We start from the raw sequence: 16,224 nt of genomic DNA on the forward strand, positions 1-16,224 counted from the left end.
GGCGCCCGAAAATTCCCTAGATTCTTCAACTCTTCCATTTCCCTAACTCTCGAGATTCGTTTGTACATTTCAGGTTACGTTTACAAGTGGAAACGATATAAATTCTTTCGAGCAATGCAAAATATATACCGAGAAGGGACTAAGTGGTCATTTCGAGGTTATGTTTACCGGGGAATTATACAAGTTCCATTTTTGGGAGCAATTTAAGCTACTATCTCAATTCTAAACATTTTTTGTTTATATTCTTTAAACACAAATCAATTTTATAATGTAAACAGTAAAAAGAAGTTTTCGAGGTTAGTTTTACCGAGGAATTGTAAATTTTTGTTCTTTTGGGGGAACAATTTGACTTTCCAATTCACAGAAGAGGAAAACATTTTTCGAAAATCTAATAGTTTCTTTTGAATATTTGGAAATACTTAAAATTGAGGATTCTATAATAGAATTTTTTACTGTTTTATTAAATTTCTAATGAATGAAAGTTTCATTTGGGAACGAAGTAGTAGACGTGACGTTAATTTTTCGTATTGTACGATAAAAATAATTTAGACTCGAGGCGAAAAAAGAATTCTCGACCTGACCCGACCCAATATTCTTGATTCCAGCAACCCTATCGAGGACGCGTTTCGCGGAGCGCGACTGATAGGCGGATGGGCGAAAAGTGTCATCGATTCGTCGACGATGACGTCGAACAAAAGGTTTACATGTTGAGCAGGAGGAGTACGTGTCCTTCGGTCTAGTCTCTCGGGGAATAACGTCCGTATTCAGGGCTTTGTTTCGTGGTTACGCAGTGTGGTTACGAACAAAGGGACTCTGCGACGCGATGGAGCCTGGCCCTTTGCAGCCACCGCGAAACCCAGTGTGGATTTTTTCTTTTTTTTTTTCGAGTACCTTCGTCTTACCTGGTGCATTCGTGTCACCGACCATTTTCACCACTACTCGACGAAAACGTTTCGATCATGCCTCCTCTCAGCCCTCGAGGGCGCCTAACAACAATTTCATCCCCCTCCAGAAACACCCATTACAATTTTTTTCTGTACGCACCGGGCAAGAATAAGTCCTCCATATTGCTGAGAAATTACAATAAAAGTTTGCAACTGAATTTTGTAACTAAATTTCTCGAACTTTTATCAGTGACAAAAGAGTGTAGGAGCCATCTTGCTTTTGGAATCTATTATTAAACTCTATTATTGTACTTAAAACAGTAATATGCTGTATTTAACAGTTGAGTTTAATAATAGATTCCTAAAACAAGATGGCTTCTACACTCTTTTGACACTAATAAAAGTTTGCAAAATTTGGTTGCAAACTTTTATTGTAATTTACTATTTTTAAGGGATGTTCGACACCAGAAATTTGTCTAAACATTATATAGGGTGTACGGCCACACCTGGGGAAAATTTTAATGGGGGATTCTAGAGGCCAAAATAAGACGAAAATCAAGAATATTTGTTGATGAAGGCTTCGTTAAAAAGTTATTAACAAATAAATTAAAAAATTTCAAATCATTCTGGAAAAATTATTTTCGGTTGCAAGAGTCGATTACAAACATTTTTGGTCATTATACATTCCCCTGAAATCCTACCCAGTTTCGAGAAAAAAATTCGAAAAAGTGTGAAATTTTTGGACAAATTTGAAAAGTTTCAAATCGTTTTGAAAAAATTATATTTAGTTACAGGGGTCAATTACAAGCATTTTTGGTGAATAGACATACCCCCGAAATCTAAACCATTTTCGAGAAAAAAATTCGAGAAGGTGGCAAATTTTTCGAAAAAATTAAAAATTTCAAATTGTTCTGAAAAAATTATTTTCGGTTGCAGGGGTCAATTACAAGCATTTTTGGTGAATAGACATACCCCCGAAATCCAAACCATTTTCGAGAAAAAAATTCGAGAAGGTGGCAAATTTTTCGAAAAAATTAAAAATTTCAAATTGTTCTGAAAAAATTATTTTCGGTTGCAGGGGTCAATTACAAGCATTTTTGGTGAATAGACATACCCCCGAAATCCAAACCATTTTCGAGAAAAAAATTCGAGAAGGTGGCAAATTTTTCGAAAAAATTAAAAATTTCAAATTGTTCTGAAAAAATTATTTTCGGTTGCTGGAGTCCATTACAATCACTTTTGGTGAATACACATACCCCCGAAATCCTACGCACTTTCGAGAAAAAAATTCATTACTGAAAATCTAATGTGAGGCCAGAAATGGTTCCCCAAAATTTCATGTGAATTTTTAAAACACCATAACTCCTGAACGGATTGGACGATTTTAATGTTTAAGAAAGCAAACGATGCGTATTTTAGTGTAGAATATGTAGAAATTCTAAAAATAATCAAACAGTTGATTCTTGACCCCGAAAAATGAGAAAAACTTCATGAAAATGGTCCAATTTTCAAACGACCATAACTCCTACAATAGTGAATATATTTCAATAAAACTTTTCTCTGAAGTAGAGCTCATGGGTACCTACACAAAAGTATTAGAGAACTTTTCTATAAGACGTCAAACAAAAAAACTATAAATGGAAAACGAATTTCTAAGGAAAATCGACAGGGGGTAGGTGCCTAAATTTTTCGGCGAAGAAAAAAAATTTCAAATCGTTCTAAAAAAAATACTTTTCGCTGCAGGGGTCAATTACAATCATTTTTGGTGAATAGTCATATCCCCGAAATCCTACTCATTTCCTAGAAAAAAATTCGAGAAGGTGGGAAATTTTTCGACAAAATTAAAAAATTTCAAATCGTTCTAAAAAAATTATTTTCAGTTGCAGGGGTCAATTACAATCATTCTTGGTCAATAGACATATCCTTGAATTCTTACCCCTTTTCGAGAAAAAAATTCAGTACAAGTGGAACTTTAAACATTAATAACTTTTTAACAAAGCCTCCATCAACAAATTGATATTCTTGATTTTCGTCTTATTTTAGCCTCTGGGGAATGTCCCATTAAAATTTTTCCCAGGGGTGGCCGAACACCCTGTATAAAATGGCAGAAAATAAATAAAAACAATTTGCTTCCCAAGGGTTGATACTTCCACCTCTTTTCTCCCTAATAAAAATTTGCAAAATTCGATCTAAGGAGGATCTGCTATTTTTATTAGGAAATTTGCCACTTTTAAGGGATGTTTGGCCCCAGAAAATTGTCTAAATATTCAAATAAGTGGCTAAAAATAAATAAAAACAATTTGCTTCCAAATATTAGACACTTCCATCTTCCTCAAAAAATTTTTTCTATGCCTCAGTAATTAATTACACCACGTTGTTAATTTTTGTGATAGACTGTACGCGTATGTGGATGAAAGGAGTAACGCGTATTCCGTCGTAGAGTCGTTTGGTCGCGCGGTGTAACGCGATCTTTCGACACGTTATCGAGCGCGGTTGCGAGACGGTCTGGTTCCACCCCGTGCACCTTTCGACGAGTGCGCTCTGCACCGTATTTTTTCCACCTGGGATATTAGTTTTTAGGTCAAGGATTTAGGCGGAGCCGCGTAGCAAGCCAGGGATACTCGGTGCCCCGGCTGGTCGCTCCGCAAACGAGGAGGCCCCGGGTAAACGAGGCGCACCAGAGACCCTCGAGTGCCGACATTTCGCGGTTGCTGCGAAAGGAAACGGGCCGACGACGCTCCTCCAGCGGACTCTGTGATAACAGAAACGCCGGGTGACGAATAAAAGAAGCCCTCTTCCTGTCGGGCGCGCGAAACCAGCCGTTTTTACGCTTCCGTCGCCGACGCGAACCGCGGCGAATGCAAATAATGGCGCGGAGTCGATAATTTGACGCCGCGGGCTACGCTCCGGCGACTTTTCGGCGTCAGACCCGCGGATTAACCCCCCACCGCGACTAGATTTCTTTGTAAAATATGCAGGATTAATGTACCAGCGGCTGGAGTTTGAATGGAAGTTAAATAGAGTGGAATTTGGGCAGCCATGTTTGTTTTCAAAGGGAACAAATTAACTAAAATTTGAGGGTCAAACTTTTCCCTATATATTACACACTAATTCTAAGACCCTCAAAATGCTTCGTATCAATTTTCCCCCAGATTCAGAGCGACACGTGACGGATCCAAGATGGCGTCCACCCGCGGAGATAGAAACGTCACCTCGCGGATCGTTATCGTCGCCGTTATTATTGTTATCGTTACTCGATACTCAAACAAGATTAATTACAATGTGCTATCGTGATCGAGCGCTCTGGTATCAATGTCTTGACATTCCACTGGACGTGTGCCGTAACAAGAGACTCCTAACGACTGTCGAAACACTCTAGTGACTCACGCACGGTCCGTACACCTAAACGATATTCTTTAAAAAGTATCGTCGCAACACGATCTACGAATAATAAATAGTAAATGATAAAAGAAGCTTTTCATCCTAATTTTTATGGGATTTTTACGGTGCTCGAGTATGGCGGAGGCGTGCACGCGTACGGCCACGCTCGAACACGCACGGCCCGCACAATGCGACGCACTGTTCGCCATGCATTGCCTGTCTCGGACAGGCTGCGCAGGACTATGGAAACCGGCTGCACGATACAACCTTCTTTATTTCGCGTTCTCGCTCGGACGTTTCCCCACGAGTTTAATTCATGCACCGTCGCTCGAATCACCGACCACCAACCAGATGCCTGACGACCCGTTCTAGCTGCCCGTAGCTGTCCACGCGGTCCCCGGGGATCTACATCGACGCACGTCGATCATCCTCTATCCTACGCCATACTTTTATACCAATGCCCTTCAAAACGTTTTAGGTAATGTCCAACTTCAGAGATAGAGAAAAACCTGTGATACTTCAATAGTAGTTTCTATCTTTGATGATTCATGATATTAGTCAAAAGAAGCTATCTAGATTATTCTATTTTAAAAGTTGCAGGCTCCAAATTCTGCATATAGGAAACTTGTACTTCAATAGGACTAGTAATAGTCAATGATCATTGACTATTGGTCACACCTCACGTCGATGATATTTTTATATATGTCAGTGAGGTGTGACTGTCAATAATTACCAAGTCTTCTGTAAAAAAAGTTGGTTATCAGTGATTCCATATTACAGAAACATCTATTAAATTTTATATAATACCTCAAAATTACTATATTCTCACTCTTCATACAGCTACTTCCCTCATTGGTAGATTGCTTCCTCCTTCCCAAGAGTTGCACCTGAAAAGAAATATATCAGTAATGATTTCTAATTCAAATGACAATTCTATCGACTATATTCTTACTCTTCGAGAACGTGCCAATTAATTTGATAAAAACATTTACACGACTCATGCTTGGGCAATAATTAACGACACTGCAAAAGAATTCGAAGGTTCGTGCGGTCGAAGGTCGCTCGATGCTCTCTCATCGATCTCTCGATCCACGTATTATACCTGTCGTAGGTTCGATCGAGTATGCGAGCCTCGTCCGCGGTCGCGTCCTCGTCGCCGGAAGTCGCGGCGGTCTCCGACAAAAGCGACGCCTGGGTCGTTCCCTCTCGCTCCACCGTGGCGCCCTCCTCCCGCTTTTCCTTCTTCCAGTCGTTCCCGTGCCCCGTGCGAGTCCTCCGCGCTTTTCTCTTTTCGTCTTCGACGCCAATGACACGGCACCAGCGACGGTTCAAGGACGAAAAAGCGTTTTCTCGCTTTTTCTTCCGTTCCTCTTCCCCCCCGCGTCCGTTTCTCGCTTCGACGTTCCCCGTCGCGACGCCCGCGACAGAACCGACGGTGAAAGTCAATTACCTCGGCGCAAGGTGCAGCCCTGTGTGTTCTGATCGATGAAGCAAACTCCGCCGCGCGACGTAACCCGTCGGTGGAAAAAAACAACGGATTCTTTGTCGCTTCGATCACCGGTACGCCTGGGCTGGCGTCTTCATCTTGTCACGCGTCGCACCGCGCCGGAACGAACGCGATTCGACCGCGAAAATTTGTCCTACGTTCTAATCCGTCGCGCGCTTTCCGCTTTACGCTCGATCGAGAACTGATTCGCGTCTCAAAGCAGCTCTTTGTACTATAAAAACATACGTTTACGAATGGCGTTTGGTTGGACTGCACGTCTCTGGCAATGTTATTCGAATATACTCTCATTTTAACGTGCTGGTCGTCGCGAATGATGGAATTGAAAGAGGAAATTGGAGAGAAGTTGCCTTAGGGTGTTTGCGAATGTTTGAACATGTTTCAGGATGTTTGAGAATATTTCTTTGACAATGTTTGAGGATGTTTGGGAGTGTTTCTTTGACATTGTTTGAGGATGTTTCTTTGACAATGTTTGAGGATGTTTGAGAATGTTTGAGTATGTTTGTTTGACCGTGTTTGAGAATGTTTCTCTGATAACGTTTGAGGATGTTTGAGGATGTGTGAGTATGTTTCTTTAACATTGTTTGAGGATGTTTGCAGGCGTTGAAAGGATAGAATTGGTGCACGAACCGATGTTATTTCGCAACGAATGAATTTTGGTCGCCAAAAAAAATTGTTCACACGAGCGTAAGTGATGAATAAAAAGGCAATAAGCGGTCAACCGAACCGCAAAATTGAATGGATCGAGCCTCGCGTAGCTTGCGCGTTTGACACGCCTGTCATGTACCGATTGTAGCGCATATTGCGAAACGCGTCGTATAAATTAAATAATTTCAGAGTTTAATCCCGCCCAGTTGGAATGCTATTGACATTCACGTTCACTTAGACTATCGAGTACATTAAAATTCTTAGAGAACCATAAAGCGTGATAATAAAATCTAACGTTTCCTTTTCCTAATGTACGGAACTTCCACCCCTTAAAAAATTTTACTAAAATAAATTTGCAATAAATAGTCTGCAATATCTAGAGATATTTCTGCCACTTTTTCAAGTTGTAATTGACAGTATAAAGAATAGAAATATTCGAGAATCGAATGGTATTGATATAATTTGAAAATGATCCTGACGGTCACCGGTGACCACCGTGCCAGTGGACGTTAATCTAACACATCACTATAGTTTGCAATAGCTTGAGATATTTCTGCCACTTTTTCAAGTTGTTATTGACAGTGTGAAGAATGGAAATATTCGAGAATCGAATGGTATTGATATAATTTGAAAATGATCTTGACGGTCACCGGTGACCACCGTGCCAGTGGACGTTAATCTAACACATCACTATAGTTTGCAATAGCTAGAGATATTTCTGCCACTTTTTCAAGTTGTAATTGACAGTATAAAGAATAGAAATATTCGAGAATCGAATGGTATTGATGTAATTTGAAAATGATCTTGACGGTCACCGGTGACCACCGTGTCAGTGAGCGTTAATGGCCCATTCTGAAGAGAATCGAATCCGTTCCAGACACTTGGATCGTCCACCTCGTTAACGAAGTTCTAACGCAGTTACCGATCATTAGTTCGTAAGGCGTTTGCTTCGCCCCTGAATGATTTTATTTTCCACGACGACTCTCCAAGAGGGTGCGGTACTCCATGGGACACCTTGCGCTCTCTCAGTGGAGCCAACCCCCTGGACGATATTTGCTATGGGGGCGTTATCGATCGTGCAACCCTCTGTTTCCACGGTTTCACGGCAGCCCTTGTGCCTGGCTCTTATAACCCCGTGTATATGCTCCAGGAAGGATAACTTAACGTCGTTACAGTACTTTCTTCTGCGTTTCATCTTCGTTCGTCCCGTCCAACGCGTATTACAGCTCCCGTAATGATCGTTCTTAAAATACCTGCTGCCTCACTTACTCACGGGAACCATAACTACAGAGCAAAGATGGCCACAAATCCCCACGCGGATGAAAACTACCAATTATAAAAGTCCCTGTAATTGTTACTATTCTTATCCTGAAATATATCATTAGTTCAGTGAATATATCGAACCTTGATCCTATGCTTTGTGCCTTGTTTCGAGAACTATTTACAAAATGCATGATTCAATTTCAAAGTACTAGTTCTTCTTTCAGTACTTCATTAACACTTTGAGATTATGTTCCTCTGAAACACTAACCTTTGTGAGATTTCAAATATCATTGAGAATATAATAAAGAATATTACTATAGAAGGAAAACTGTCATGGCGACCAACGTGATAAGAATCTATTTCCAAATGTGTGTCGTATTTCGAGAAACTCTTACATCTTTAATTCAGTGAAAATATGAAAGCTTGCTATGTTATATCCACCACTCTAACCTAAAAATTGAGATCTAGATTCAGCTTCCACCATGACACAGTAAAAGCAAGCTAAAGAGAAATTTAAAATAGCTACACTGTTATTGAGAATATTTCTAAACAAGGAAAACTGTCATGGCGGCCAACGTGATGAGAATCTATTTCCAAATGTGTGTCGTATTTCGAGAAACTCTTACATCTTTAATTCAGTGAAAATATGAAACCTTGCTATGTTTTATCCTCTAACCTAAAAATTGTAATCTAGATTCAGCTTCCACCATGACACAGTAAACGCAAGCTGCAAATTAAAGAGACCAGAATAATAAAAATTCTTTCACACGCTGGAACTGACCTCACTGACTAGGCAACTTCCAGCATGAAGGCTCTTTCGTTTGTCGCGCGAAGGAGCTCTTATTTTCGATACCTCTTCCCGAGTGCAGGGGCGTAGCAACTGCCCGAATCGCCAGGGGGTTAAAAAAAAGTTTGAACAAAAGCAACGAAAATTAAAATAATTCCGCGACGATACACGTGACACATGTGAAGTATTTTTTGACGGAAGTTTCGAGGGTCCACGATATCGCGGAAACCGCCAATCCGTTCTTCTATGAGTCTTCTGTCCTCGAATTAGCGCGCGAGTCAATTTTTGCACTCGGTCGCTGACCCTGCGCTTTTGTAGCAGACGTTTCGTGACGCGACACGCCCATGGAACACGAGCAACCGTTCTCCAGGGCACTTAAATTTCCGTAAAAGATAGGGACTTTTGATCCGTGACGGAAGAGGCACCTGGAAAGCGATGTTTCTGTCGCCTTCCGGTTCGCGGGGACGTCGAAACCTGAACGCGAAGGTTGCTTCGCGAGGAGACGAGATTCTAGCGAAATATTTTATCTTTTTACCTTTTTTTGGTAGAAATTATTTCTTTTATGCGACTGGATGAATGTTTGTAGTTATCACACAAGAGATAGAGTGTTGTTGATTCGAATCTGATATGTTTTGTCGGCGCAACAGCTTGAGAAACACTAGTAATTCTAATGGATAGACACACCTAAGCAGAAGTGACAGCGGACAAGCTATTACGATACTAATGGACTTGACATTGTTTATCAATTCAAGTAGAAGTAGCAGTGGTTGGCCAGACTGGGTGAATCGAGTAGATCGTGGCTGGGTGGTCGAATTATTACATGTGTATATTGGATTATTATGGTTGGATGTTCTAATCAATTTGAAACTACTCCTTACTTATCGAAACAACGAATTGTATATGAAATATTCAAAACAAATATGTCTTGTTTCGAGGGATATTTAAAAAATGGATGATTGAACTTGGAAATAGTATTTTTTCCTTTCTTTCAGTATCTAATTAACACTGACTGTTATGGTGGTCACCGGTGACCGGCGCTTTGAGGTTATAACGGATATAACATTCTGGAAAAATTATTTTTGGTTGCGGGGGTCAATTACAATCATTTTTGGTGAATAGACATACCCCCGAAATCCTATTCAGTTTCTCGAAAAAAATTCATTTGTTGGTTGCCATGATGGTCACCGGTGACCGGCGCTTCGAAATAATATTTCTGTAAAAAACAAACTTTTATGAGACTCTGAATGGCATCACTATCACTGAGAATATAATACAGAATATAAACATTCCTATTTTCCCACAATTTGACCAAAAATCTAGAATATTCCCAAGGAAAACTGTCATGGCGGCCAACGAGTTAAAATTCTATTTCCCATCATATACAATGATATCGTGCAAACTATAAGACGATGTTTTTCTCTAAACTATGTTAACAAAATATTTGAACAATTCTGCATACATTTAATAAATAAATATGCAGACTTTTTGAACGAGGAATATTGTACCCTTGCCAGGAAATTATCGAACTTATTGCGGCCGTCCAATCGCGATGCGACGTGCACCAACGGCGCCGGTCCGTGCAATTATTTCGATCATCGAAACGCCAGACACGGATAACTGGGGAAACCACGCCCATGCACCCGCGAAATGTCACTGTACAACGAAATTTCGTACAGCCTTGCGGGAATCCGCGTATGTCGTGTATGCTATCGATCCGCCATGGTTGGACCTCGACCTTGGTCCTTGGAACCGGTGCATCGCCCCTTCGCGAGACACCCTGTATAGCCTGCAGTCACGAACCCTTCGACCACGATTTTTATTGGCAAGCACCGGAAGTTCTAACTTGTTTTTACCATTGCGTGGAAATCGTCGGCGATATCCTCGGAACCATTTCGAAATCATGTTAATATGTGCTTGGAATACATTGGTATTTACCAAAGAGGAGACTGGGGGGACGATTATGGTCGAGCAATTCGGTACCAAAGCGATCAGGGTGCATAAATATTAGGATTTGGGTCTTTTGAAAGTTACAAAAATAGTTTTTATGAAACGTAGAAACTGTAATGAAATAACTAGAATAGACTTGGAGGAATTAACCCTAACTTTACTTGGATTTGACGCTTCCATAGAGACACATTCCCGGTTTAGTGCAATCTCAGCACCCGACGATTCCCCCCTTTACTGCAATGCCTACTATTCATCGTAACTCCCACAATTTTTAATATTTTTCCATGAAAAAAATTGTGGATACTCGAGAAACATAGTACTAAAAGTAAACACTCAAACTGAATAAAAAAAAAATACCCTTCCCCTTGAAAAAAAATTGTAAACAATACCCTCGACTTTCTAATTGCCAAGAAATGAAGAATATCGTTTCATATCGATGGTAAACGTTTTGTTTGAGAATCGTCTGGTATACCAGAGAGAAAACGCTTTAATTTCCATCGAACGATGGCACAGAAACGTAACGGGGGTTGCTATTCTGGTCTCCATCGCGCGAACAACGAACGGGCCGACGCCCTTGCTCGGCGATTATGCGATCGACCGTGTACCGATGGTTCCACGCTCTTGCCTTTCCACCCCATGGGCTCGTGCCCATTACGAGCGTGGGCGTGCACGGGAGGGAACGCCTGAATTTAATGAAATCCTCCTCAGGATGAGGATGGAACGCGATTCAAGAAAAGTCGAGTATCCTGTCGACGATCGATTGGCAATTTCCGGGTGTTCCCAATCCTGACGAAACCTAATTTCCTAAAAACTAGGGTGTCCAGATTCCCACTGAATTCGACCCAGGACCAGATACTCCCATTTCGAGACTCGTTTGCGAATAAGAGAGACTCTAAGAGAGTCCCAATGGCGTGTTCGATCGAGAAGGGCGTGGAACTCGAAAAGTTGACGCGAAGGGAGACGACTGGTCGAACTGTTCGGCCCCACGGAGAAGTCGGAAACATACAGACGGCGGTTATTGATCAGAAAGGAGGTCCGAAACCAGGGAGCAGCTGAGCCACCCTTATCTTTTTCCTAGGTTTCGAGTCCGTGCACGCACGTGGCCCGTCGCACCCCATTCATAAGAACCCCCGACGAACTCGAAGGCCACCCTAACCGGAGCACAGCTGTTGCTACGGGAATACTATCGATGTCGCCAATTAATACGCCCTCGACGACGAGAAGCGACGCTTTCGAGTGACGTTTCTGTCAAATAAACCTCCGCGGGCCCCGACACCTTGTCTGGGACTTCTGAGGAAGACAGACAGGTTCTTAGAGACAGAAGGCATATTGGTAAAATTTATGAAAGAAAGTAAGGAATGACTAACTATTACTGTGGAAATATTGTCGATGTCGCCCAATTAATAGGTACGCCCTTCTTGAGAGCGAGAAGCGTCGCTTTGAAGTGATGTTTTGGTTAAATAGACCTCCAGAGGCTCCAAAGTCTTGTCTTGAACCTCTAAAACAGATAAATTATATTTTGGAGTGGGTTGTCTTCTCACTGAATGGTATTAGTGACAGTGAAAGGTGTATTAATAATGTTTATTATGGAAGGAAATAAGAAATGACTAGGTGTTGCTATGAGAACACTGTTAACGTCACCAATTAATAGCTACGCCCTTTTTAAGAGCGAGAAGCGTCGCTTTGAAGTGATGTTTTGTTTAAATAGACCTCCAGAGGCTCCAAAGTCTTGTCTTGGACCTCTAAAACAGATAAATTATATTTTGGAGTGGGTTGTCTTCTCACTGAATGGTATTAGTGGCAGTGAAAGGTGTATTAATAATGTTTATTATGGAAGGAAATAAGAAATGACTAGGTGTTGCTATGAGAACACTGTTAACGTCACCAATTAATAGCTACGCCCTTTTTAAGAGCGAGAAGCGTCGCTTTGAAGTGATAAATAAGTCTCCATGAGCCCCAAAACCTTGTCACGAACTTCTAAGAAAGATGGATCACTCCTTAGAGGGATTTCTCTTGCTACTTCTAACTGTAACTCTCTTCTTCCCGAGAGTTGCACCTGAAAGAAATTAGTTGTCAGTCTAAATAACATCTTGGGTTTCTATACTACTTCTCAAACGTAGATTTTTAAACCAGATAAAGCATCTATGCTAGAGATAACCACTAGAAGACGAATTTCATTTGAAATGAACAGAATTTACCCCAAATAAAAAATAAAAAATCTAATGAACTTAATTGTATTAGGAAATTGTCTTCCGCCCCATAGTTTAAGAAGCTTCCAGAGGATTAATGGAGTATGCATGAAGGATGGCGATTTATGGTTACTGTGATACTAAAACGGAAGCTGCTGGAAGCATTATGATATCAAACTGTGAATGTTTCATTTCTGTTGCAGATCTCTCGAAGAACCGCTTCGCAGAATTACCGGAAGAGGTCACAGAATTTCCGTTCCTCGAGAAGCTTCACCTCTATCACAATGCCATACGAATCATACCGGAAACTGTGGCGATGCTGCAGTCCCTCAACTACCTCGATCTTAGGTTTGCGACCAATTAAGAGCACGAACGCGTTCCAATTATTTGTTGATAGAGTGATATATACAAGCTTGCATAATCAATTCAAACCGATTATTTTGTTCGCAGTCGCAACCAATTGACGTCTCTACCTCGAGAGATATGCAGGCTACCGTTGCAAACGTTGCTGGTGGCACACAATAGATTAGCATCTTTGCCGGACGAATTGGGCAGAATGTCAGCCCTGGCTGAACTGGACGCGGGTTGCAACGAAATTACAAGCTTGCCACCTCGGATGGGCGACCTTGCACGACTTAGGTCCCTCGATTTGAGGAGCAACGTGCTCGTGCACCTGCCTATAGGTAAGCCCCCCTCCCCCCTTCGATTTTATATTAATTTTATGAATTAAAAATCTGCTGATTCTTAAACTTTTTCTAGTAAGAGATTTTTTTAATTTTTGAATTCGTAGAAAACCTACCCCTTTTTTCAAAAATTAATTAAATTTAAAATTATTCTCCCAAAGATAGTTACATTTGAAAATTCCGCTTCCAAAGTTAGTTACACTCGAAAATTCATTTCCTAATAATTCCATAACAACTTTCCCCAACAACTAAATTTTAAACCAAACATTTCTGTGCAGAACTGACGTACCTGAGACTCGTGAAGCTGGATATCAGCGGGAACCGAATATCCGTGCTTCCGAACGAGATGAGAAAGATGAAGAGCCTGGTGGACTTTCGGCTCTCCGATAATCCTTTGACCTCGCCGCCTGCCTCGGTGAGCAACCACCACCCTTCTGTTACAGCGTACACGTGTTACCCTCCAATGGGACCGCGGACCAACTGTCTCGGGTTTCCGATTGTTCTCAGCTATGCATTCGCGGGCGAACGCACATCTTCAAATATTTGGAGAGACAGGCGGCGAAGCACGAGAGGGCCAGAGGGGGGCGCGTGAGGAGGACGCCACTGGATGTCAGGGGTCACGCCACCTTGGACACCAGGGCCCACAGACGCCACAACGTCGACAGCGGCTACAGCACCAGCGATGGCGTCGACAAACGCTGGTCCCAAGAAATCCACAGCGCGGTTAGTTCCCTCGTCCTTCTTCTAGCTCTCTTCTTTTCTCTGCGATTCTTCGCCAACCTCCTCGACAGGCTTTTCGCCAAAGAACAGACACAGTAATACCTGTATTCCCCGTCAAACGTGCGCCACAAACACAGGGACTGGGGGACACTGTCTCAACACAGGTGCATTTTTTTGGTTGACGGGATTTTACACAGTAATTTGCAAGTGATGGGCAGAGAATGCAATTGGAATATTTGGAGGATAATACTTTTGAGAATTGTACGATTTTGAAAATTCTATGTAAGCATCAGAGATATTTCATTTATACAGAAATAGATATTAATATAATAAAAGACTAACACACACGTTGGAAGTTTTATTTAACTATATGGAACGAGAGAGTTGGGAACTCTGTTTCTATAGTGTTACACTCTACACAGCCACGGGATGCTCCTTCAAACTTTCTTACATTTGATGTCCAAGTCTTTCTCAAATCTCTCATTTAAAATCATTTTCATTCAAAAATCTCACCGATCGATGCAGTGTCGTATCAAAAACAACGCTGAACACGTTTCAAGGTCTGTCGGGGAACGCAAGAATTACTGTATCCGCCATATTCGATGCTCAAATCAGCACAGGAAGTGGTCTAAAATTCCAACTCGCTGTACGACGCAGAGAAACGAAAAAAAGAAATACATTTCACTTAACCGGGTTGCTAACAGGGTTCGGCAAATTTTATTCCCTGCAAGCAACATTCACTTATAAATTACATCCACGAATTTTTCAAACTAATATTTACAGTTGAAATATATTTCACTTAACCGGGTTGCTAACAGAGTTGGGCAAATTTTATTCCCTGCAAGCAACATTCACTTATAAATTACATCCACGAATTTTTCAAACCAATATTCACAGTTGAAATATATTTCACTTAACCGGGTTGCTAACAGGGTTGGGCAAATTTTATTCCCTGCAAGCAACATTCATTTATAAATTACATCCACGAATTTTTCAAACTAATATTCACAGTTGAAATATATTTCACTTAACCGGGTTGCTAACAGGGTTGGGTAAATTTTATTCCCTGCAGGCAAAATTCATTTATAAATTATTTCGAATCGATATTTGCAAATTTAAAATATTTATTATTTGGGAGTAAAATTTGCCCTCGAAAGCTGAGATTCGAGTTGATCTTGTCGCCATCTAGGAAGGGGCGAAACTCGTTAACGCCTGGCGCTGGCAACCTTTATGCACGCAGGTGCACGACGGCGAGATTCGAGGGCTGTGGCGTCAGGAGTGCTCGCCCCTGTCGATAACTCTGCCCCACGAGGCGGGCGTGAACGGGTCCTGCAGCGGAACGTCGACCCCCAGCACCATCTCGCCAGGCGAGCACACGTCCCTCGAGGACGAGCTGGGCAAGGTACGATGCCCGCGATGCAACGACTTCCAGCGGCGCGGGGGATTTTGTAACGCCGCCGGAGTCCCCGGTTTGGAGCGCGTACGATGATACAACGGCTATATTTAGCGATTGAATAGAAACTCGGCGCCCCTTGAAAACGATATCTGTGTGTCGCGGCGCGCTTGGCCGTCGTTCAAGCCTCGTTGAATGACCTTAACCCATTGAAAGAACTACGCCGTCGCGATTAACCCACTGGACCGTCCGCCAATCTCACCTCGCTTCTCCTTCGCGGCGTCGCTGGCCTTCAAGGTTCCGCGTCTTCTTCCGGTGCATATATCGTGAACTAAAACAGACAAGAAAACAATTAGAAACCGCTCTCGAACACGATAATATACTTAGAGTCCATCGTTCACCTTTTTTCGTCAACTATACTCGCGAACTTGGCCTTAACCCGATTTATGGCTTGACATTTTTCAAGTAGGACTAATCTTGTCTCTGGGAGACTTGTAAGAGATCTAAGTTTCGTATTTCTATGATTTTGAACATTTCAAACCACTTCAAACCTGAGGTTTGGCCCCTAGAATCTTGTACCCCATGTCCAGTTTTGTCCTCAAGAGTCCACACAGGTCACAACAACTTCAAACGCTGGAAATTCTGATGCAAAATGAAAGCCCTTGATTTTTGAGGCCAAAACTGAGTTTTCAAGTTGAGTTTTACAGCTTGAAATTCTTGAAACAGTACTGGTCTTGTCTCTGGGAGACTTTCGAGAGTTCTAACATTCGTATTTCTATAATTTTGATAAGTTGAAACCATATCAAACCACTTCAAACCATATCA

At 41.7% G+C, this 16,224-nt stretch overlaps 1 protein-coding gene across 3 annotated transcripts in view; it reads left to right on the forward strand.

Annotated features, from left to right (window-relative positions):
• The window catches only part of Lrch (Leucine-rich-repeats and calponin homology domain protein), a 48,502-nt gene that overhangs the window by 16,306 nt on the left and 15,972 nt on the right, over nucleotides 1-16,224 (forward strand). For 2 of the 3 annotated variants that reach the window (XM_076779917.1, XM_076779914.1), the window contains exons 2-6: nucleotides 12,807-12,951; nucleotides 13,054-13,286; nucleotides 13,565-13,701; nucleotides 13,794-14,009; nucleotides 15,247-15,408. In XM_076779917.1, the coding sequence (XP_076636032.1) occupies nucleotides 12,807-12,951; nucleotides 13,054-13,286; nucleotides 13,565-13,701; nucleotides 13,794-14,009; nucleotides 15,247-15,408 (893 nt within the window). Of the gene's footprint in view, nucleotides 1-12,806; nucleotides 12,952-13,053; nucleotides 13,287-13,564; nucleotides 13,702-13,793; nucleotides 14,012-15,246; nucleotides 15,409-16,224 lie in introns of all 3 variants that reach the window. The other variant, XM_076779916.1, reaches the window with a different exon arrangement.

Source organism: Colletes latitarsis, chromosome 12, assembly GCF_051014445.1.
Source record: "Colletes latitarsis isolate SP2378_abdomen chromosome 12, iyColLati1, whole genome shotgun sequence".
Classification (NCBI taxonomy): domain Eukaryota; kingdom Metazoa; phylum Arthropoda; class Insecta; order Hymenoptera; family Colletidae; genus Colletes; species Colletes latitarsis.